Source organism: Emydura macquarii, unplaced genomic scaffold, assembly GCF_026122565.2.
Source record: "Emydura macquarii macquarii isolate MOO-44397 ecotype Brisbane River unplaced genomic scaffold, CSIRO-AGI_Emac_v2 contig_2863, whole genome shotgun sequence".
Lineage (NCBI taxonomy): Eukaryota > Metazoa > Chordata > Testudines > Chelidae > Emydura > Emydura macquarii.
Genome location: NW_027133000.1, coordinates 3,924,215 through 3,949,238, shown reverse-complemented (window position 1 = coordinate 3,949,238; position 25,024 = coordinate 3,924,215). Strand labels below are relative to the sequence as shown.

The following is a 25,024-nucleotide window of genomic DNA, read 5'->3' as shown; positions in this document are numbered from 1 at the left end:
AGCAATCTAAGAATTTCTGGAGTCAGCTACTTTCAATGGGTAGGAGTCTGGATGTCTTCAATTTTTGTTTCTAAGGCACACCATTTTTTTTTTATAAGAATGCTTGCTTCATATGGAGATTTAATATAGCCAAAGACCTCTGCTAATTTTTTAAGTTACTCATCATAAAAGCACATCTCCCACATTAAAATGCTACTGATGAGTGGGTCTGATGCTTTTTCAAGGTGGAAACACACATTTTATGGCTCGCATCTAAATTCCTTTATGGTGCTGATATTATCTGACATTAACCTACCGTTATATAAAAAGAGCAAAAAACTACCAGTTTTTCTATACTGTAAATAGCTTATACTAAATAAATCAAAAAGCTCTCACGTATTTTTCATAACAACTTTTATATACAAAATACATAGAAGAATAAAGCTTTAAGTAGCGGTTTTACAGATCATGTCACCATAAATCATTGTTTTAGATGTTCCTGGATATTTAATATCAAGCTCATGTTTGTGTATTCTGAAACTGTTCATTAAGATTATGCTAATATCCCCTTCTGACACATTTTCACCTGTCTTACTGTTCAGTACCATTTACCCTTTATTGAAAATGTGTAGTGTAAATATAACAAAAAATATGTCATTACTTGCATCCTATTGTCCTGATTTAGGGACACTATCCTGTATTTCTGCAGACATTTAGTAACTGACAAAATAAAGATGAATAACAAAGGTTCTGAGCTATCTTTGGTGTTCTTGAGTATATATAAATAAGGAAAAGATACACAAATTTAAATAAGGTATCTCTAAAACTGTGATGTGGTGCAAACATTCAGGATAACACTGCTTTCAAGATTTAATTTGTCATAAAACAGTTGCAATACTTAGCTATTACATTTCTATTGAATATGATACAGCAGGTAAAAATTCAATTTGAGTCCATCTTTCTGGGGGTAGGGTAGTTCATACTCAACTTCCTTAATTTTTTTAAAAAATGTTTTTTTTGGACTGTTTCAAAAGAAAATGTACTAGAATTACCACCATTTATTTTTCTAGCACTTCTTAGTTCAATTACTTGAATGCACAAATGTAATTAAACCAAACAAATGACAACAGTTCAGACTGAGGCATATGACTGACCAACTCTAAACCAGCATTTGCAGCAGATGGCCAAACACAGTTCCTTCTCCTGATCACCGATAGCAGCTTTAAACTTCTGAGCTTAATCAGTGTTCATAAACCCAGGCATTTATTAACAGAAATGAGGTTATAAAGAAGGCAGCAATAAGGTGGTTACATTTTGAAACAAGTTTCTTTGACATTTACCAACTTTTCAAATAAAATATTACTTTCCCTTCATTTCTTTTAATAAAATATTTGTATATCCTTTATTTTTCATCACAGCAGAAACCCTGGGTCACAGGATCCCATTCAGTGATTAACCATGCTTATTTTGAGTGCCACAAAACTGAGTTGCAGAAACCTGGACCAAGCTTGCTGCAGATTACAAAATGTTAGGATGTTATGCTTTTTCACAAGCAAATATGTGAAAGGACCCAACACTAACCCTTACTGATACACCTATTGCCCATTTCAATATATGAAATATTTTCTCTTCCCCTTCTAGAAATCTGTGAAATAAAGTGGTAAAAATGTTATCTTCAATAGTGAATTTTAGATTCAGTATTAGAGTTCCATTTCTAAATCATTATTAGTTGCATAAATCTAAGAACAAATGATCAAGCAAAATATTTTTAATTAGTAAGCTGATCATAAATAAATCCATGTAAAAGAATTAACAGGATTACAAAGTTGTGTTTTTCCTATGTGGATTCAGATTTCTTCATATGTATTATCACAGCCAACCTCATTCTCTAATTGGGCAAAATGATCTGTTATTGAACACCCAACACTGCTGCACACTGAGCAATTCATTGTATAGTTACATTTTTACATTTTCTTTACAAATGTAACATTTATGTACATTATATTTTATTTCTACAATTCATGTACTGTATTGAAACTCTATAGTCTTCACAGGGAAAATGTTTAAGTCTTTTAGTGAATACGAATCATTCCTTTTAAAAAGTAATATAAACAAACAACATATAGCACTGCCCTTGGCATCTCTGTAAGAGTTTGAATCCAGAAAGGTTATCATAATAAATGTAAGAAAAAGATTTTATCTAATTTTACATTTCATTAAGAAATATCATCCCACATAGCTACATAAATTCAACAGCTTGCAATAAACAGAGCACCATACTGCTGCACTACTGGAAACGTGTATAAACCAGTTTAAAATGTACTAGTGAAAGAGCATCATTACTCCTATCATTTTTAGGCTGAAGCAAATCCATAAAATTCCTCTGGAAGTGTGTATTTTTCCTTTAGCTGTAAAGCTTCTGATACGGTGCTGTGCACTGTATATTGTGAAGAGCAAATGCCTGCTTTTGTAATTTGCTATGTGCTTCCCTCACAGCTAATATTTGCATCAAAAGTTGGGAATTTTCTTCTCATTTCTTCCTCTTTCACTTACAAATCTGCTGTTGAATATGAAGTAAGAATTCATAATAAGAGAATGCTGCCTCTGTCCGGTCTTCAATTAAGTGCTGGAAAAAATCTGTTTTGGCAGGACTCTCATCTCTGAAACAGAAAAAAATGCATTAGTCAAAGCACTAAACACTAAGAAAAACTATTATAAAGAAAAGCATAAGAAGGAAGTCCACTCCTTGCATATTGTTCTCAGAGATCTAGGGGTATGTCTTCACTGACAGCAACTAATTCGCTACCGTCAGGTCCATCTATCTGGATCGATTGAGCGGTCAGTGAAGACCCGCTCAATCGATCCGGAAGCTGACGCAATAAAACCACCCCGTCAAGTGGTGCAGCGCAGTGAAGACGCCGCGTAGAAGAGGAGTTACAAAGTTGACGGGAGTTAGGCAAGCTACTCTGTGTTGCTTGCATAACTCCAGTTGACTGCCACCGACTTTCCAGGTAAGTGTAGACCTGGCCTAGGATTCAGAAAAAAATGCTAGTAAGTAGAACTGATAGGGAATTTTTCATTGAATGATTTTCTGAAGGAGAAAATTTCAGTTTTGCCACAATGACAGTTCCTGGCTGACCTGCTGGAAGACTGCCACAGCTGAGTAACCTGACTCTCCACCTCCCCTCCACTTCAGAAGGAAGAGAGCACTCAGCCTTCCCACCATTCCAGGCCAGAGAAGCTGAGCACTCTCAGTCTCTTCCTTTAGAGAGGGGCAGGGAGGAAGGACACAGAGTGGCAGGCTCTCCCCCTCTGACTGCCAGAGCTTGGGGTGATTGATGGTATGTCTACACAGCAACTAGACATCTGTGGCTGGCCGATGCGACTTGGGCTCATGAGGCTTGGGCTGCAGGGCTGTTTCATTGCTGTATAGACCTCTAGGCTCGGGCTGGAGCCCGGTCTCTAGGACCCTGCAACGTGGGAGGGTTCCAGAACTTGGGCTTCAGCCCCCGTCAGGAAGTCTACACCACAACAAAATAGCCCTGCAGCCCAAGTCCGAGTTGGCTGGCACGAGCCAAGCTGTGCCTTTTTCTTTGCTGTGTAGTCCAACTCTCTGTCTCTTCAACAGCCAGGCTGGAAAGCTCTTATTAATTTCACTTTCTGCATGTGCTGGAAGTTTCCCTTTTGCTGACCAAAACAGTTTTTTCTTGAAATCCTTCCCTGAGAGAAAAGTGTCATGTTCTGACTTTGTACGAGTCCAGGACAAAAATATTTCAGGAACATGAAATTCTTCACAGAAAGGAATTTTCATTTTCTGGGCAACTCTGCTAATAAGGGTATCAGTTTTCCATAGTAAAAAACAAACGTTCTTTCCTGTTATAAAAACTGGAACTCCAGAATCTGGGTTAAAAAAATGTGGTAGAGGAGGGAGAGAAAAAAAACATTACATCAAAAGACAAAACATCAATAGGAAACAGAAAAAAGGATTTTTGTGGAAGCATGCCATGATTCTGTTGTCAGCAATGGTTAACTTTTAAACATTTTATATATTTTTAAGATTATAGTCACTGCTGGCGTATAATCCTCAACTTTTGCAGGTGGGACACAGAAAGGAGCATGAAAGAGGCAATAAGACCCCAATCCCACAAACACTTTCAAATGAGCTTAACTTTAAGCATATCAACAGCATCTTTGAAGTTACTGCAAGCGAAAAGCGATGCACAATATTTTGAAGGATCGGGCTCTTAGACTGTAAATTAACTGGGGCACCTGTCAACTATCGTTTGTACAGCACCCATTGTAATTGTGCCCCAGTCCTTATTAAAGTCCCTGGATGTTACTGTAATCCAAACAGCAGCAGCAAGGCTAAGAGTTAAATATGGAATTTCATCCCTAACTTTGAATTTCTTGTCTTTTGTTAATTTGGGTGACAAAGATTATCTCAAGTTAAACCAACTGAAATGATTGATAATCATTACTTTAAACAGTTTTTGATATATTCAATTTTTAAAGGTGTAAAACGATTACCTGAGATGCATATAACTCACTCTCAGTTAACCAATAACATCTGAAAAGTAAGTAGCCATAAGGGAAATGCTGATACAGTCTTTACTACATGATAATTGAACCTATGGTGTCACTCAGTTACCTGAACCTCTTCCTCACATATAAAAAATAAGATCAATATTTGCTTCACGGACATAAGCCAGCAGCCAACTAACACTCAGTGTGTTTATTTTTAAAAATTTGTCAGACATGGTATATCAATCATTGTCAGAGATGAAAAATCTACTGACTGGATACAAGTATTAGCATTTTACAAGGTCTTGGTTTTTCAAGTAGGCAATTGCTTGAAAAGACAACAAGGACTTCAGTAAAGTAATTCAACAGTAAGTATAGTAGATGTATTAGAATACAGGTCACATTTTATGTTAAGGTTCTTTTTATAAATGGTTTATAAAGAATTAATAAATTATTAAATATTGTAAGAACGTTAAAGACGTTAGTAGCACATGTTAAATAGATGGTGGTAGGCACACTAGTTGAAGGTGTTACAGCTAGTTATAAACCATAGTTATAAGCCACTGATTGATCGGTCTAACAATCTGACAACTGATTAACAATTTATTAAAACTATAGAGTTAATTAGTTATTAATTGTAAACCATTTATAAATAGAACCGTAATATAAAGTGAGATTGGAAAATGATTCAGTTACTTCAATTCATCATAAGGCACATACTGTTTAGTATATTCATAATAGTAAAATGTATTCATGTCTGAACTTTGACTAGATACTCTAAAATGAAATGAACTTAATTTTTTTCTAAGGCAATCTCTGGGCCTCATCTTGTGTAGTGCTCAGCATCTCCTGTGCTGTGCTGATATATAAAAATGAGATTACAGAAAGTTTAACTATAAAAATACTTACTTTATTACTTGAAGAACTGGGTTTAAAGGTCTATTGTCTCTAAGCCAGGTTATAAAAGACCGGGCTCTCTCTGAAGAAAGTGTATCTAATTCTGGAAGCTGTGTCTGGTTGAAGAATGCAATTAGAAAAATCAAGTTTTATAATGAAAGGAAATATAACCTAACAAATTAAAATGAAATCATGCTGAAATAATTCAATGGTAGGCTGGAACATCTACTCTAAAACAAACAAAGAAAAAAAACAACACATGGGAAGCTCCACAACCGTGGATGACTGATAAGTTAAACAGCCATTTTTAAAAACATTATATTTCTGGGTACTGAATGGGTATATATGAATCAATAGAAACCATTTAGTAAAATATATACATGAGTTAAAAAATGGTTTGGGAGAAGATGGATCTTAGCATGACATGAACCACAAGGGAAACAGTCCAATCTTTTCCTTCAAAATCATCTATCATGAATTGTATTATATAGACTTATTAAAAGAGAAAATGTGTAAGTGCAAGAATTTCATAATTTCTCTCCTTTTACCTGAATCAATAGTATATGCTTAAATAAAATAGATTAATCACTATATTTTAAGCACAAGATATTTTAGAAAACAGTCCTATAAAAAAAACACAATATGTAGGTTAATTCTGTCCTAACTGTATTCACATTTTACCTCCACTTCCCTGCAAATGCATTATTTTAACTTCTTCACCACGTAAGCTCCTAACCATTGTCCTCTGCATTGCTTCTGCAGCCCTAAGGAGACCAACATACACACAACCACCACAAACAAGCCCTGAACAGCAACCCCCAAGGTTCAACACAAGGATTGGAATTGGCTCTCTAAGTGGCTGTGGGATCACTGCTAAGCAGTGAAAGATGCTTCATTCTCCCTGAACTGAACTGATTCTGCCTTTGAGGCTTGTTTAGTTGGTGGGGCAATTAACATGGGATCAACATTCGTTTATCTAACTACAGGTTTAAAACTAATTCTATTTGTCCTCTATATTAGTGAATGAACTATATTTAAAAAAATTTCACTTACATTTCTGTAATGGCCAGTCATTCCCTATCATAAATGCATCTCCCCCCTCCCTTTGCTTTTTCACTGAAAATAATTAAGCTATCCTTACATCTATCTTCTTCTATTAAAATACCATTACCCTTTCTTCATTCAAATCCATCCTTAAAACCCACTTCAATTGTGTCACCTTCAATTGCCAACTAATTATGTCTGAGTAAAGGGATAGTTAGGACTAGATTACACATGCAAAATAAATTTTAAAAACTTGGAACCTTACTGTTTTTGTGCTAGCTTTCACTCTGACCACTCTGCTGCATGTTTCACGTCTCACTACCTCCTACCCTCATCTGTTTTTTGTCCTTCATATTGTTATCTTTAGGGCAGGACCTGTTTTCCTGAGCGTTTCTACAGTATCTAGCACATTTGATTCTACCTGAATACAATTCTGTTCCAAATTTTTTGTACAGTATCTTCATAAGGTCCCTCTATCCTCAAAACAGACAGCTGTTCTGACATTTTGGAAATAAAATCTTAGTGCCGTCGGATTCAATTAGAGAGAGATTTTCAAAAGCCCTTCAGGGAGTGTCAAGTTCCAGTGATTTTTAATGGTTAAAATGGTTGACTTCCTTGTTAAAATTGACCAAAGCTAGGAAAACTCAATTAAGTAAGGTTTAAACTCTATCCTTGATTCATCACATTATGAGTTGTACTGTAGATCTTGTAGACCACATTGAGTTCAGAAAATACTAAGTCTCCAAACACCGCCACCTCAACAGGGCAAATTATGAATCAAAGAGTTTTAATATTAATTCTGGATTCCCTTTTTTCTGACAGCTAAGTCAGAATCTCAATTATTTTAATCTGCTTATGTAAATCCCGTGATATTTTACTTTTAGTGCGTTAGTTAAATTAATTGTACAGTTCAAATAATTTTATGGTGCTCAGTGAAAACATGCATACACATTTTTTAAACATATGTTTAAAGGACTTGCAACTACCTATAAATTCTCCATTCCTACAAAGCTGGCAAATTGGCATCAGCATTATGCATCTAATAAAATAAATCTATTTCAGTTTCATAATTTGATAAGCCAATATAGGGGAGAATGTAGATTACTTGGCAATATGCCATAGCTCACTGAAAAACTTACCAGTTTCTGTGGTACTGATGCATAGTTAGGGCATCCAAGCACATCTTTTATGAAACTATTATCACAGCTTTTCCCAATCCAAATGTAAAATATCTGTAAGGGAACAAAATCCATTTCAGTGATAAAATGCCTCGCATATATTTTAGCAGATTGAGTTTTAAAATGTTTTATTTGTTTTGGAGTTCAAATTTAGAAATTAAGTGAAATAATGTTTTAGCAATTTTGACTTGTTTTGGGTTAAAATGTTTAGAATGATATTTTTCTGGCTCTGCCAGGTTTCATGTAAAATCTGATAACTTCACAGAATTTGATAATAATTCCAAGGAACTAAAATTATCAGAGTACATTTCTAATTCACACAAGCTGATAATCAGCAACAGGAGCCGTTTCAATGCACGTTCTCCTACAGACATTAATGTTTCATATGGTTGCCTGCCTTATTAATCAACTGGCACCATCTACAGTTAAATCATTAAACAGCATCTAAGAAACTACAGTAAGCACAAACACTTTTTTGAAACCTTTAATTTAAAGTATTCTCAAATTAACCAGGTTAAGGAGGTCAATAATTTTGACATATGCAGGAAAATGCTGAACCCTTCAAACATACAGGGTTCAAATTTTTCCTTTCCAGATAACACTTCAATATACATTGTGGAAGAAAACATTCTTATGGTACTTTAGTAAACATCTATTTTCTTCAATTGTGTCAGTAGCCCTGCTTTCAATGCCACTTAAGTATGAGCATAAGTTGCTATACTGGGACCCTAGGGCATCCAATTCAAAATAACCAACCTAATCAGGGAACCAATGGAAAAAGAAAGCGTTAAGTTTCAGGAAGGACAATTTAAACCAATACTGATCCGTATATGTGCAGAGTAACATGAAAAAGTAACCTTTAAAACATTCGTGGGTTTCTGCCCATGAAAGCTTATGCCCAAATAAATGTGTTAGTCTTTAAGGTGCCACAGGACTCTTGCTGTTTTTCTTTAAAACATTAATATCCATGCTTGTTTAAACAATTTCTTTATCACAAACAACAAGATATTTCAGTCCAGTGCAAATAAACTGCTGACATTCAAGGTTCTCTGATTCTCATTCAGGACATGAATTTAGAATCCTCAAATAACTATGGTGTCAATTCACTACAGAGTATTGGTATTATGAGTTAGCTGCAATTAAAAGTCTGAAGTGAAACACATTCACTTTATTCATATCAGAGAAAAACTATTCAGACAGGTAGCTTACTGAGCCACAATCCATAAGAAAAGCTCCGTCTCTTGTCAGCTTCTCTGCAGACAACTTCTGAAGAGGAGGTTGAGGAACAACCCTGTCGTTAACATGTATTGCACCCTGTAATAAAGAGTGACAATAAACCTATTATATAAAACAGGACATATAATTCAGCAGCATTAAGTTTAACTAGTTTTTGACAAAACAGTAAAAAGACTTGTAAATGTAGTTTTCTAGTTGTATCTTGCAGAGGGTCTCATTTAACAAAGTGCCATATTTATCCTTCACATGGGTCTTAGGGCTTTCTAAAGTGAATTATTAAAACTAATGCCAGGTGATCTTTCTACCATATTGATCCAAGGTTGACTGGGTAAGTTGTAATATAATGTGTGTTATAATATACATATTACATTAAGTGGATTCTCATTCTGCAGCTCCTGAACCTAAAAATAATCCAGAAGCCTAGCCGTTGATAGCTAATGAAAATAAGTTACAAATAGCAATGGCAAAATCTCAACTGATTGTCTGCCAACACCCTCCTAATTTACACAAACATTGTTAGAGCAAAACAATCTAAAATTCTACTCACGATAGACGTGCGCTACATGCCACCTGCAGATAGCAGAAAGCCCCTTTTGGTTAGACCTTGACTGGTGTATAGGTTAAAGCTGCTAAAAAGTCTCTCAGACGAATCTTGGGCCGCGGCCACACAATTTTGAAAGAGCCTAATTGACAGAACTGACCTGTATTTTCAATGTTTTGGTTTAAACAGCAGGGAGGTAATTTAAAAGCCTGTCTGCAGATGAGGAGGAAGAATAAAATTGCAAGGTTCTACAAAGGTAGGATCCACCCCACCCTGTCAGTAACTCTCTGCTCCAAAACAGACTGAACATCTATTTTAAGAACCTATGAACCTTTCTACACAGAAGAATATGGAAATTTATATAAATGAGGACATGTCCACTTCTGAACTGAATTATGATAATCACATTAAAAAAGGTAGAACTGATTTAAAAAGTCCACAGAAATACAATGCAACTGATAAGTGGTCTAGTGGAAATTGTACAAAATAAGAAATGAGAATTTATAGGAGAGAGTCTGTAAGGAGAAGAGCTAGAAGGGACTTCGCTGTACACAATTATGATGAACATCAAGAAAGCTAATCCTTTACACGTAAAAGAAATTTCAAATTTAAAACCAACTACAGGAAATACTGATTTAGAAAAATATAATTAACCCATGTTATTCATGGCTGTAGAAGGTCATCAAGAAAAAGTATGGTCACATTTTAAAAGTTACAGAAGAACACTATTAACGTTGTAACTATGCAAGGTAAGACAATAAGGGAAATTAAATCTGATGCTTCAGGGCCAAATTCTGTTTTCAAATATGCATATGTCAATGGGCAGTGTGCACAAAGACAAAATGTCATGCTTTTAGTATAAGCTAATCCTCTGTAAATATCAGGAAAGATTTTTTTTCTCCAATTTACAAATTGACTAGGTGCATTATATTTATCTTGATCTTACTTCCTTGAACAACAAGCCTGTCCATTTTAGAAAAACCATCCTAAGTTTTTCCCCAAATTTTTCTCAAATGACTACTTCTTAATGACTAATAAGTAGGAGCTGTGACATATCATAAATTATGAAAACACTATAATGAAGAAAGAAACAAACTGGGATTAACTGGTTTGATAGGGCCTTCAGTTCAGCTGTTTCTAATATAGCTTAACACAGGTTTCCTTTAAAAAAATGTTGTTAGGACAATAAGGATTAAAAATTAACTCAAAGCAACTACTCAGGAAATATTTTGAACTGAGGAATTGAAATACCCTGAGTAACATGTATGCCACGCAGAATGAAGCATTTAAATTAATTTTTGTCAGTCAATAAAAACACTAGATAGTTTTAAAAATATAGTTCTGCAAGAGGCAACCAGGTTAAATTCCTTTGGTACTAGGAACTGGATTTTCCAATGAGATGTCCCTATGCGTTTCCATTAACACTAACAGCTGAAAGTACAAATATATAGACTATAGGTGTTTCAGTGTCAGTAGCAAAAAATTTGAAATGGCTTGCTTAAGGAAACTGCCTTACTCAATTTGTGTGTGAAGTATTAGAAACACCAGCTAATTAATATATCAGAGTAAAGTAAATGTAGCTTAGTTTAGCTTCCTTAAAATCATTAGTCATTAAACTTTGAGATAGCATTGGTTAAAACAGCTTTCAAGAAATTTGTCAGCTCTGTCAGCTGAATTAGTCAGATTCAATGACCATATAAAAGTAGTTACTATGTAATGCTCTTTAAAATATTTAAAGGATATTCCCAAACAAATAAAACTTTTAAACTAGAGTTAGGGTCATAGATTCAATAATGACAAACTTTTATTGAGACAGTACAGTTACTAAAATGCAGACTTCAAGTTTTGCAAACATGGTTAACTCTGATCCTGAGCAATGCCCATTCTATTCATTAAAAGCCCCTTTACTTCCAATCACCATATCTTATCTACATTTTAACAGTGAACAAAAAACCTTAATCTTGTTGTACGTACAGTTCTAAAACACTCCCATCCACCTCATACTCAACCACCAAGCAAGACATATTAATATCCCACCTCATCCATACACAATGGAAAAGCAGCTAAGTATTTCCACTATGAGAGAGATAACTTCCTCCACCCTATATATACAAATAAAATATCTACTTCACCCATCCTTCCCATACAGCTGTAAGAGCTTAACTGCTAGTAACAAACCTAATGGATATTATATGCATTGCTTTATATAAACTGCAAAAGATGCCAGAGTACCACAGTCACCAAAGAACGTATGCAAAATGCATTGTGTGGGTTGGTTTTTTTTTTTTTTGTAGTACCCATCCAGTATTCATGACCAAAACCTTTAAAGTAAACATACCTTTGGAGGTTATTCTGATCTACTAGATTTTACCATGGGAAAAACAGAAGAAGTAAATCTTTAAAATTACACCCAAAACTTTTAAAGGAACTGCTACCGCAACATAATAATAGGGTCAATAGATATTCTATTTTATTCAAAATCAAATAAGTTATCCCATAAGAAATGGTTTCATACTGTACCTCATCAGTCAATCTGTCTATCCTGTACAAGTTGGGATGTATCATTTTCATCAGATGAACAAGAGGCTGACTCTTTATCTGGCACATGGCATATACACGATCATCCAAGCGTGTGCTAGTGCCAGTTCTAAATGCTTTCTGTAAGAAAGTATGTTGACTTTAGGCACATTTTATATGTTTTGTATTGCTTTTAAACAAAATTAGAGGTGAAATGTTGCTTTGGCACTGGAAAAAAAAAACCTGCTCTGAAGCTCATGGATACATAGTTGGCAAAAAACAGTTAATTTTTCAAAAGGAAATACTGGCATTAAAAAATTCTAAAATATCCAACAAGTCAAATTCAACTTGAATGCCAAATCTGATGCACTTTAAATCTAATCCATCTTCCCTCTGTTTAGGAGAAAGACCAAAAGAAAGACTGTATTCCCCCACTTAGCATGAGGTTATATTTTATTGCCTCCATCATTTTCCTTACCTTTATGCATGACAACTATTATGGGTCTGTGGAATTTATTACCACAACGTATCAGCTTAGTAGGAGTCCAAATTTATAGTAGTAAAGATTAAAAAAATACCAAGAATTTTGGAAGGGATATAAAACCTCATGTTTCATGGCACAAACCAGCCTCTACCAAATGGGGATTAGGAAGACTCTCCTTGAGGATAGGTTAATCCATAACTGCTTTTGTGCAAAATTTCTTGCTCCTTCCTTTGAAACAGTTGGTATTGGCCACGGTTAGAGACAGGACATTGGGCTAGATGGACTGGTCTGATCCAAGTAGGGCAATTCCTATGTTCAACAAGCAAAAGTCTCTGCAATAATATAGTCACGAACCCTACTGGATCCGTATCTTTCCTGCACCAAGAAGAATTTAAAGTACTCTAATTTTTTGGTCTGTCATGTTTCTAAAATATTTCCATTATCCTTGCTGTGATATTTCCATTGTCCTTTCTGTATCCACTAAGCTTCTATAATAGAAAAAAATAATGTTTCTTATTATTGCCCCACTGCTTTAAAAAAAAAAGTCATCTGTGTGTTCTTCATATGACCTGGCAGTGCTAAAAGGTCCAATTTTGTTGCTTTTATTTGCCAAGCTTTCCAGGGCAGCCTTAATCACTGTCCTATGTTAGTCCTGGGCTTGTGGCTATCAGTGAGCCCCAAAGGAGATAAAAGCTTATGAGCTTCTGATTTGAAGAAATTCTACTTTTCACTTTACTATTTAATTTTGGGGAGTGATGTTTTGTTTGGAAAATGTTATACAGAATATGCAAGCTTTAGATACCAACCTCTCAGTGTAAGCCAAGACCTGCTGTTGGCATCAGGGTACATGGAAAGTACTCTTTTTACCTCCACTCTTTAAACAAAATTTTGTTTTTGTTTTTAAATAAAAAACTTTCAGAAGTAAACATTTTAAAGTGTTTGTAAACATAATGCCATATTAAGCATTTCTCGGAAGTGAAACCCTACTTATCAGCTACATAGTGTTATCTTTCATCTTCAGTTTCTCATTTAATGACACTTAAAACTGACATCTGATATTACCTATTTCCCTTTAGAGGTCTCAGGTATTGGTCACATATGTTTGAGGGCATTTAGTTGGTTTGCTTTACCTACATAATGGAAAATGAGCAAAAAGAAATAAATGGCTTCTAGCAATAATTTCAAGCAACATTTCAAGCAGTGTTTGGCTACAATATTTGTTTACTAGTTTTTGTTATGAAATGAAAGTGTAAACAAAACTGATATGAAGTTCTAAATTTCAGAAACACATGAACTGAAAGTTTTCGTGAGGAACTGATAATGTATCGTTAATTATATTTTTTCATGCAAATCAACTTTTCAGCAATTTATGTACAATGATACTTTCCCCAAAAATAAAGTGCACAGCTCAGCTTTCACAATAATTTAACAAAAGGGTCTACATGAGGAGGGGAAAGATGCTAGACTATGAATCTTAATGTTTACAGCTTGCCTTAAAGCTGAAGACTTAAAGAAAAACACAACTTTGTATTTGATGTCCAACATGAACGAGACTAGATTATAAAGTACCTGTTTAAGAAGAGCCAAAACGTATAAAGGAAACAGCTTGAGGGCGTTTGGTGCTATGAGAGTGGACTGCTGCAGATTTGAGGCAGTTGAGATATATGCCGACAATGAATCTACCACAGCATTCACTAAGGCATCTCTTGCATCGGAAAGACTTGATGTAACTGACCGATCCACAGCTGCAGAATTAAAAGTAGTGACAAATAAAAAAAAAGCCTTAAGTGCTGTATCTTATTAAAAGCAGTTGTGAGAAGTATAAAAAAGGTATGATTCTAAGAAGTGGTATTTTTAAGATTTAAAAAAATAGATATACTGGTGAATTTTTAATAGGAGCAAATACATTGCAGCTTCCTGTAGGAAAAACCACAGTGTTAAGACAAAAGAAGCAGTTCAATGCAGCTACTCTCTTTGTTTGCTAGGTCCCTGTTTCTGGAGATCTACAATATTGGGGAAAAAAGAGAATAATTACGAACAGAACAATTACTCCCCTGTTATGTGCCACTATGACATAGTAGCAAGAAAAGGGATATTGAATCAGAAGAAGTCAATAGAAAGAAAAAACACTCTGTGCTCAATGACAATAGTAAGGAAGTGGGAAACAGCTCATGGTCATTGCTTTGAGGTGAAAGGAAAAATGAAGATATCTGCCAAAACAAACAAATAGAATGGTATGAAAACTGTTTTTTAATAAACCATACATTAAGTTTCATACTTTGGAAGACTGCCAATACAAGTCTCATTCCACTTTAAAAACTGACTGATGTCAACTTCAGCAGAAGCTTCTTCCTTGATCTTCTGCAGTTGGTCCAAATGGCACCAAATGACTGAGAAAAGCTCATCTATGTATTTTTAAAGGCTATCAGCACGTCAAATTGTGGAATCAAAGAAATAAGCATTACATTTATTAATAGAATGCGTGGCCTGAAACTGGTCATAGAAGGCCTGGTCTGAAGTTGTAGCCTGAAACTGAAATAGAATCCCCAGGCTAAACCATTAACAGAATGCCTCAACTGAAATTAGGATAAAGATGTTAAAGTCACACAAGAGGTCTCTGAACCACACCCGAGAGGCAAGTCTCTGTTATGAGCCTTAAGCCTTATTGAAGTCTGAACAGACTTCAACTGTTTTGATAAGTACCAGTACCTGCCCCCCTTTGTCTTACTGGCCCCATAGAAACTCACTCCATACAAATTAGCATTTGAACAGGTATTGTGTCACCACCCATCTTCAGGAGTTAACCAGGGTCCCTGAAAACCTGATTGTATAATCAAGTGACTCATTGGGAATTCCTGTGAGGGCGTCTGGTGTGCCCCACTGTGCATTGTGATTGTCTTTTCTGTTAAGTATTTAATCAAATTCCACTATACAATCAACATGTAAATGAACCTAAGCAACCCCTATATAAGTCTTTTGTATCTGGTAGCCAGAGGAAGTACATTTGCCCAGCATCCAGACATGCTGCTTGACTTCCCTATAGCCACCTGGGTTTTCCCTATGGCTATAGTATTCCCCATAGCTATGGTTATGTGATTGTGTGTGTCACAATTAAAGCTGCACCCGATCCTACTCTAAAATGTAGCTGTGTGATTCTTTTCCACGACAAAATGTTCCTCAATATTACCATTTACTACATATTACAGGTCTCAATCCTGAGTGTCATTTTGTACTCGGAAACCTTCCATAATTCTAAAAATCAAATTACACAATCAGATGGCAATTGCGGAAGAGTGAACCTACAGGAGTTTTAGGATCCTTATGACTCAGAGCCCGTAGCCTCCTAAAGGCTGCCTACACTTAAAATGCTACAGTGGCACAGCTGCACTGCAGTAATGCTTCAATGTAGACACTACCTATGCCAACGGACGGCATTCTCCCATTAGCATAGGTAATCCACCTTCCCAAGAGGCAATAGCTAGGTAGATGGAAGAATTCTGTTGACCTAACGCTGAATACACAAGGGCTTAGGTTGGCTTAACTATGCCACTTGGGCCCTAACCAATGGAGTTAAACTGACAATTTTCTAGTGCAGACCAGGACTAAGGTTCCAGGTTTCACCCTCATTTACAATAACTAGGGGCTTGTCTACATAACAAATTACTGCCTGGCAAACAAGGCTGTGAATCTAAGCCAAACTACACTCCGGGTCTTTCAGTTCACATGGGATGCTGCTGCCAGGAAAACTGATATGCTGTAGATTCGCATCATGAATTACCATGAAGTAACTTGCTTTGTAGACAAGTCCAAAGACCCTTCAATCAGTTCCACTCTTTTCAGTTGGTCAGAGAAGTTGTTTATGAGTGAAACAAAGCACTGCCTCTCCTAACAGGCTAAGTATGCTGTTCGCAAAGCACTCTTTACTCATGTCAAACCTAACAATGAAACTGCAGATTTCTATATGGACCCATAGAGTGAATCTAGGTAAATTTATCCTAAAATTTCAGTTTAACTAATGACAAATCATCTGCTGTATATCAGAGTTCTGAAGTGTAGATTCAAATTTAAATGTTAATAAAACAAAATATTATCAAACTTTGAGATATAAAAGTAACACTTAAAAGCGTTTCAGATCTTTTTGTATACCTCCCAACATTCCCAGTGGTTAAAGCAGGATGGATCCTGACCCCAAATGGTGCAGGTAAGGTTGCAGGGGGCATTGCAGAGCAAGCCAGCCCTGCACACACACTGTAGTTGAAGCTCTTGTCCCATGGGACTAAATATTCTGAGTGGGTGCTAGGTTCCTGGGGTGGAGTGCGGGGCAGTAGGTTGAGAATGGAGAACAGGGAAGGAAAGAGCTGTGAGGGAGGATTTAGGGAAGTAGGAGGGGGAAGCAGACTGCAATGCCTGGAGCAGGGAGCTGACTACAGCCAGCTCCATAGGACAGGAGCTGCTTTAACTGGGACAGAGGATTTTGTAGGTCAAAGCGAAACATGGGACTACTGGGTGATCTGCTTTTGTAATGAGACAAATGTTGGTCTGTTTTGCTGAAGCAGCTATAGTTAAACGTTTCCTTCATTGCAATGCCAGGAACGTAAATACATTTTGGTTGTAGGAAGCCATTTATAGACTGAATGTAAATTTAGCATCGATAAAAATGAAGTGCTATTAATTTCTCTCAATACACTTTGTTTAGTAGACTACTAGCAGAAACACAGTACATACTAGAGGGTCACACTTTGTTTTTTCTGTAGGCCAAGACGTACAGCTATTGAGAGAGAGCAGCATATGAAACCGCTGACTGCAATATGTAGGCAGCAGCACAGGATGCCTGCATCTATTTGGTGGAAGGATTTGTGTAGGGAGTGGGGGAGAGGCAATGAGAACTGGAGGGAGGGAGGGAGAGAAGCGAAGCAGAGAGGGGGCTGTGGTTCTTACAGATATCTCCCCAGTCCTTGCTCTGAGAGCTGCTTTGTCTTTTACCCTTCAGAAACTCAATCTGGGCTCCCTCCTCCACTCTCCACCCCTTTCTGGATCCCTGCTTCCCCCACCATCACTTCATCCCTTCAGTCCCTGCAGCTTCTGCCCTCCCTCTCTGAATCCCCACTTTCCCTCCATCCCACTTTCTCTCTAAGGCTCTCTTATTTTTGTTAGGCTAGGTCTACAACATCATCTTTACCCATGTAGGAATACCAGTATGCTATACTGGCAAAGCACACCTAGTGTGGATGCAAGTATAGCGGATTTATACTGGCATAATAAAGACACACACACACCCCTTTCCAAATTAACAAAAGAAGCGATATTATTAAAAGAGCAGTTTTGCTGGTATATATGTATCCACGCTATGGGCTTCTCCTGGCATACCTTCCTCCAGTCACAACTCCCCCTCTTTTCTTGGACTCAGCATATGGCCTGAGCCCCTGAGGGTATTATACAAAGCCAGAGCTCCCCCAGTTGCCAAGGGGAGAAAGAAAAGCCAAGCCAGTCTCCCCATAGCCCCCTCCTGCTCCTGGAGTACTACATGGGGCAAGAGTTCCCCAGCTTCACAGATAGGGAAGAGAATACCAAATCAGTCTGCTCCTAACTGCCCTCTGGACCAAGCTCATGGAATTAGCAACCCACACCCTCTTCCTTGGGATAACAGTCTTCTTCTGCTGGCAGCTCGTGTAGTTAATCCTGTAAGTCAAGCAGGAATGCTAAAGGTTCAGGGTACAAGCCATGATGATGATGATGACAATGTTACAGCTGTACATAACAGACATACTAGAATTGGTTTTTATCTCTGTCCTTGAAAAATACTAGGAAGTTACATACAAAAAGTTACATTAAAAGAACATTTCAGTCAAGCACTCAAAAATAAGGATGTGTCAGATGTACAGTTAGCTATGCATCCTTAATTTGGTCCTCTGGTATGTATGCATTATGATTTCATACTATTTTTCCCCAAGTGTCCCTGCCTCATTCAGTGCACAGTTTGGATGTACACTGGACCAAATTAAGGTTGTGTGGGAATACATAAATCTGGCAATTCTTAACTAAAATTATTTTAATGTACTTTTTATGTAACATGCTACGATGTGACACACTTCATAGCTTTTGTAGGCTGAGCTCATTACACACACCTTACATTCTCCATTTCACTCACTACCTCCCTGTGTGCCACCCTCCCATTTCCCCCCTGCCCACCTGTGCCTTCAGGGACTCCCTAGAAATCCCCCCAATCTCTCCTCTGACAAGGGTTCTGTGTGTTCCCTCCTTCCATACCAGGGTCCCTATTCTCACTCCAGGACACAGGGTCAGTGTGCTCCCTAATCCCCCATTACAAGGTCACCCATTCTCCTGCATGGCTGGTGCTCTGTGTAAGCCCCAATTCCCTTCTTTCTCACCCATTCACCACAAACAAGCATCCCTCAATCTTCTCCCCATACCAGGGGTTCTATGTGCCCCCCATTCCCTATACCAAGGTTTCCTATTCTGCCCCCATTCCTACCAGGCCCCCCATGCTAAGGGCTCTGTGCCCCCTGTCATCTCATACCAGGGTCCTTCCCTATTCCCTTGTATGTGTACACCCCCATACCCTCCATTCTCATTCTTCCCCCAACTTATTACTAGTCTGGGATATAGGTCATTTAGGGTGTCAACATGTTAAATTCTATTGGGAAGATGGACAGAGATGATATAACAGTACTGTTATGCAGGAAGGTGTTAGGGCTACTAACAACCAGTTGTAATCTACAGACAACTGCAGAGATGCTTGAAGCTATTGCTGTGTTAAACAGATAGCAGGGTCTCCATGTGTTCCCCATTTTCTCCCAAAATCAACATGGTTCTGGCTACTGATACCTAGAACATTCCCTAAATATTACAACTGTTCAGAGATGTCCTTAAAAAATTATTGCATTATACATGAACAAAATCAGATGTGCCATCAATTTGAGGGTAATGCCTTTGCAAGCCTGGCCAATTACACATTTGATCACCTATTCCCGTACTCACCCATGTTTGCTAAGAGGCAGACAGCTGCTTGTACATCTGCTCCTGCATACACATCAGCCAGTGAAGTGACTACAGGCAAGCAAAGTGTGTGCACTCGAATTCTTCGTTCACCTACACCAAAATGATGAATACATTAATAATGCAATACCCACTCATAGGAAAGAGGCACCTGAAATTGTTTACTGCATTCTCTCACCCCAGACTCCTTTGCTCCACCAGTGATATCAGCCCTGATACCCAATTTCTTCCTTCTCCCATTCCTGTCTATGAAACCTTTCACATGCTGTCCACTATGCATGAAATCTCCTAATCCTACTTTATAAAACAACCACCCTCTTCACATTCAAATCCCCCCTAAAAAACTTACTTGCACAATGCAATGTCCAAGTGGTGAGTTTGTAACAATTTATAAACAAAAGTTATTTACCAGAAACTAGAACCTGGGTTTACACTGGCCAAGGATTTCGGAAGCAGTTGACAGGAGATATGCAAGTTCCTGTACATAGCTTGCGTATCTCCCATCAACTTCCTAATGTTTACTTACCACGGCGTCTCCGCTGCGCCGACGGGAAATGCCCTCCTGTCGATGCAGTGCTACGCTTCTTGCTGGGGGGGGGGCGGGGGGGGGGGGGATTTACAGAGTCGACTTCCGGGTTCAACTGATCAAGTCTTCACTGCTGCTCAATCAAACCCACAAAATCGATGCCCCATTGCCGGCGGTGCCACCGGCAGTGTAGACATAGTCCAGATCTTCCAGGGGTGCCTATGTATATTCCTACTCATGGAATCCAAAATGTCCGTGCCACAAGCTTTTAGAACCTTCCAGAAAGCCACTCTATTTAGGTCTTCACAAGCAATTTACACTCATGCATCCTTTGGATCTCATCAGTGGTAATATACAGAGGCTCCTGAAGAAAAGATTTAGGACATATTCCAGAGGAAGGAGCAATTTATTTTCTCTCTGCCTTTAAACAATAAGGTCTTTGTGGCAGGGACTCTACTTGGGCCAGATTATGCCACCTGTACTCAAACTTAGTACCTAATTCCAAAAGAAACTCCACTGATTTCAACAGGACTACTCACAGAGTAAAGATGTCAGTATCTGGTCCTTGGTGAACTGTACAGTGGCAAGCACATTATATGTGATAAATAATAATAAGAAGTTAATTTTCACTTCCTTAGATTGAATTTTGTTTTACCTGAATTAGATATAATTTGGAAAAAAAAAATTCTAATTTGCAACAAAGTTTATGGGCCTGACCCTGGAAAGACTTACATGTGTGCTTAACTGTACACTCTGAGTCATGCCACTGACTTGAACAAGGAGTTGAAGTGCACAAACTTAAGCATGTGTGTGAGACTTTGCACAGTGTCCATACAGATCCATTAAGACATATCAAGCTTAGTATAAAATGTCAAAAGTATTATTTAGGCTGTCTTGGCAATAAGACAATGCACTGTCAAGAGCAAGAAAGATTTATAGTCAATCTGATGTGTCAATTAAATACATGATCAATTGGCCTCTGCATGAGTCATTAACTAGCAACAGCATCCATTTCAGTGCACAATAAACTATCTTAAAACAGAAAATAAATTGCAACAAGACAGGAAGAGAAATAAAGAAATAATGGGAGGGAAGATACCTAAGACATCACAGCATTAAGTACAGAAATAAATACTATTGCTTCAGAAGCATCAGCTGGATTTATTTTGAGGAGAAATAATGCAATAAATGATTGCCTTTTTTCCCAGTTACCTTTGCTGGAAGTATACAAAAGAGCTGTCTGAAAACACACCAGAGACGTGTCTGTTAGACTTTCCTCAATGGACATCTGTACTGCAAACCCAGCATCAGGATTGACATTGGCAAGTGACAGCAAGTCAGTAGATCGCACAAAGAAATTGCCATGGAAAGTATGTATTGAAAGACCTAGAAGCAGATGACATCATTTAAAAAACTGGTAATGGCAACATAAAAAAGCAAATCTCCACATTTAGAACTTTTTAAAAAACAAAAGCCTCGAACTTTATGTCAAAAAGGATTTAAAAAAGTTAATTTTTCTAAGTACTAATGCAAATTCATCAGTGACTGCATAACTACAGCATATAATGGCAAGAAACTTAAGGATAATCTTGTAAAATTCATGTTTACATCCAGTTTTGAATACTTCTTAAAACAAAATACTGCTCTGACTGCAAACATTTAAACTTGAAGGGCTGAATTACAAGAAAAAAATTAGACTCTAATCCTGAGAACCCTTATGCAAATAATTAACTTCAAGCAGTCTCAGGGAACTATCCTCATGCTTGAAGTTAATCAAAAGTGTCTGCTGGAGCAAGGCCTAAATCTGTTTGTTTATTTTTGTATTAATATTTGTGCTAACTTTCATTCTCCAAAATATAAAACTTGTTGCAGTATCCCCACATTGCTCTTATTTTTTCTTTTCTAAAGGTTTTTTGGTGCTCCCTCCCTTCTCCTGTCCCACCTTCCCCGGCCCCACCAAGGCTTTTGGAAAAATTGAGGGTGGAGGAGTGAGCACCTCCCCAAAATTGCCTGGTGATGGAGCTCTACTCCAAGGGGGAGAGCTCAGAGCTGACAGAAGAATCACTTTAGATGCTCTGCCTAATAGGTGACACTGTATGGAAAGGTACAGAAGATGGTTCAAACCAAAACAGATGCAGCTAGTCATTTTACAAAAAATTCATAGAAGATCAGTGTTCGCAATAATCAAGTCTGGAAGTCGCAAGTGGCTCCTAGACCATTTGAGTAACAAAGAAAGCCAATTTGATCAGGGAAAATTACAATCAATTTTTGGCCGTAAAGACTGATGAATACTTTGACTATGCTAAGATGTTGAACTATCAAGTCTGTATAGCTAAGAAGAAATCATAAGACCCAATTTTATAAAGCACCATGTCTCTAGTAATTTAATTTTAAAAAAGGATGGTTTAGGTGTATTAGACACTAGCACTCAATTAACGAATTATATGTGTTTGCACTTTCTAAGCACCAGAACTGAGTATTACAATATTTTTTGCTTACCTCATGTAAAAAACCCTATAAGTATTGCTGTTCTCCTGCATTTACAGTTAATTAGTAATGGAATCTGATTGAAACAGGGCAAGAAGAAAAGAATGTATATCACAGCAATAAACTACTTTCCACGCATTTAGAAACCACTTATGAAAATCATTCAAAATCAGGACATACATCACCAAGTTCAGTAAAATAAGTTATATAACATTCAAGAGTTCCGAATTTTAACACACTGGAATTTAACATCTTGTTTGTTACATATGTTCACTGAGCATTTTATAAATTTCTACAGAATCACACAATAGTTTTGAACCCTCATTCTAACTACTACTTCCACAGATATAAATCATGATATATTAGATCATTTTGAATTATAGGTCACAGTATTTCATTGTATTCAAATGATGCATAAACAGATCAATTAGAGCACTGGAGAGCCTCATTTAAACAACAAGTGAGCCCCTGCAGAACATCAGTAATGTTTTTCAAATTCAAAAAGTTATGGAAGAGTTAAGTCATTGCATGCATTTAGCAACATAAACAAATGGTTATACCTTGGAATTTCATTAATAATTCCAGACAAATTATTTTAAGGATCCTAACTTCATATTATTTACAGGTTATACTTTTGAGCGTATATATATTTAGAGTATTTGATTCTTTGCATAGTAACGAGTGGGCAAAGCAGGGTTTAGATTTCTTGACTCATGAAGCTGATTCTGATGCCCAAATTAAATTTCTGACTGACACTGATTAGCAAGTTAGTTAATTTATTGAAGGCTGGACCTGTCCTAATTAGACAACAGAAATGTTACATTTAATTGCACATCCTGCATACCACCACATTTTTGATTAAGCAGGATGAACTGTACTTTTCATATCAATTATAAGCATATTGACTGGAGAATTCAACTGTATACAATACCTACCAATGAGGTTAAAATTTAGAGTCTAGCTTGAAATCAATGTACCTTTTACTTCAGTGCTTTAAGTTATAAACAAATACGACATTAGGCATCAATGGCCAATTTTTGCAAGCAAAACTTCCTTCAGAGCATCTTAAATGTATTCAACTGACACTTTAGGCAAAATTCACTCGAGTGTGGAAAGCACATGCAAGGTCATCAATACTATTTAAGATTTGTGATAGGCATCAATGGTTGTGAAAACATCAGCTGCATCAGAGCAAGGGGACAGGGCTGTTCATCCCGGAATGCAATACAATGTAGATTTTATTCTGGCTCACGTAACCCAGAGCAGGTCGTGATGGGACAGGAGAAGCCATTGGATCTATAATTCACCATTTTATCTTAAGGAAACTTCTTCCATAGTGTTGATGGTGGACAGCAAAGCCTTTAGAAACTTTTTAGTTATAATATAAAGGTTTATTATAAGAAAGCTGTACTTTTTTCTTAGATACAACTTTTCTTGCCTGGGAAGCCTGAGGCCTAAGATTCTTCCAGTAGAATTACCTAATAAGTAAAAGTTATCATTTGAGTATGCTGTGCAGAAAGTTATAGTAGCGACTGTAAGTTTCTTCCTAGCAAATTGCAATGTAGACACAGGGAATCATATCAAAGGCATTGCATTCAAACAGGTTTCTCCTTCTGGTATTTTTTTTCAGGGTAGGAAAAAGTTCTTAAATGTGAGGCACTATTCCAGCTGATATAGGACAAGCAAAAAGGTGTAAAAACTATATATTTTATCCCAAGGTTTTTAAAAAGAGCCAAAGTCCAAATGCTTAATGATGTATGTACAGTAGTGTATTTAAAAAAAAGTAAAAAGTTGACAGCTCACAAACCAGTGTTCTCAGATAAGCCTTTTTAAAAAGTGAAACATGTTTTGCCTCACTTTACCTCAATGCAATCCCATAGCTTAAAACACAATTTGAAACTTGTCATAAAAAAATTCCAAGATGTATGTCATACCTTTTGTACATCTTATTCTCATGACTGCCTCAAATCCTATCTTCCTCGTAAGGTATCTTTTAAGGTCTTTTTGCAATTTTTCTGCTTGAGCAGGATTGTGGCTATGATGGAAAGATGGATAATAATAGATGCATCCAGCAGAATATTTGGATATGCAAGCTTGTGAGGAGAAAGAGAGAAGGTTAATATTTATATATGAATAGGTGCAATATAATTTATTTATAAATTGAGTTTTGTTTTTTAAAGAAATATAGTAATTTTGCCATTTTAACATAGATTAAACATAGAAATCATTAAACTAGCTTTTAATCCTTAAGCAGTTCACGGGATTTTTGGAGAGCAAGTAAAGGTGCTGTAATGGAGAAGGGGCTTACAACCACAAGGCACCAGATTAGGTCCAGACACCTGAATAGAGTAAGGCCTTCTCTAACTTGCTGGAATCTCTATTCTGTCTATTTTCCTGATGTGATCCATCTCTATTACAGCCAGCTCCCAATTTCTTACTTAGACCAAGAACCAGGAAGGTGACAATGAGTCATCCTAGACATTATTGCATGCCACATTATGAAATGTACAGTATTCATGCAGACAAATAATTTCTGGCGTGCAGTGACATGTTTTGGTTTAAGACTTAGGAAACTAGATAAGAATACTTTTCCTCCA

The 25,024-nt window shown here is 37.0% G+C and overlaps 1 protein-coding gene across 3 annotated transcripts in view; it reads right to left on the bottom strand.

Moving 5' to 3' along the window:
- Positions 1 to 260: 260 nt before the first annotated feature.
- SEC24B (SEC24 homolog B, COPII coat complex component) overlaps positions 261 to 25,024 on the bottom strand; it is an 89,645-nt gene continuing 64,881 nt past the window's right edge. For 2 of the 3 annotated variants that reach the window (XM_067568254.1, XM_067568255.1), the window contains exons 16-24: positions 24,362 to 24,520; positions 21,153 to 21,326; positions 19,397 to 19,507; positions 13,967 to 14,142; positions 11,917 to 12,054; positions 8,829 to 8,933; positions 7,581 to 7,673; positions 5,410 to 5,513; positions 261 to 2,639 (exon numbers count right to left, since the gene is read on the bottom strand). In XM_067568254.1, coding sequence (XP_067424355.1) covers positions 2,525 to 2,639; positions 5,410 to 5,513; positions 7,581 to 7,673; positions 8,829 to 8,933; positions 11,917 to 12,054; positions 13,967 to 14,142; positions 19,397 to 19,507; positions 21,153 to 21,326; positions 24,362 to 24,520 — 1,175 coding nt within the window. In that variant the 3' untranslated portion in view covers positions 261 to 2,524. The remainder of the gene's footprint in view (positions 2,640 to 5,409; positions 5,514 to 7,580; positions 7,674 to 8,828; positions 8,934 to 11,916; positions 12,055 to 13,966; positions 14,143 to 19,396; positions 19,508 to 21,152; positions 21,327 to 24,361; positions 24,521 to 25,024) is intronic. The other variant, XM_067568256.1, reaches the window with a different exon arrangement.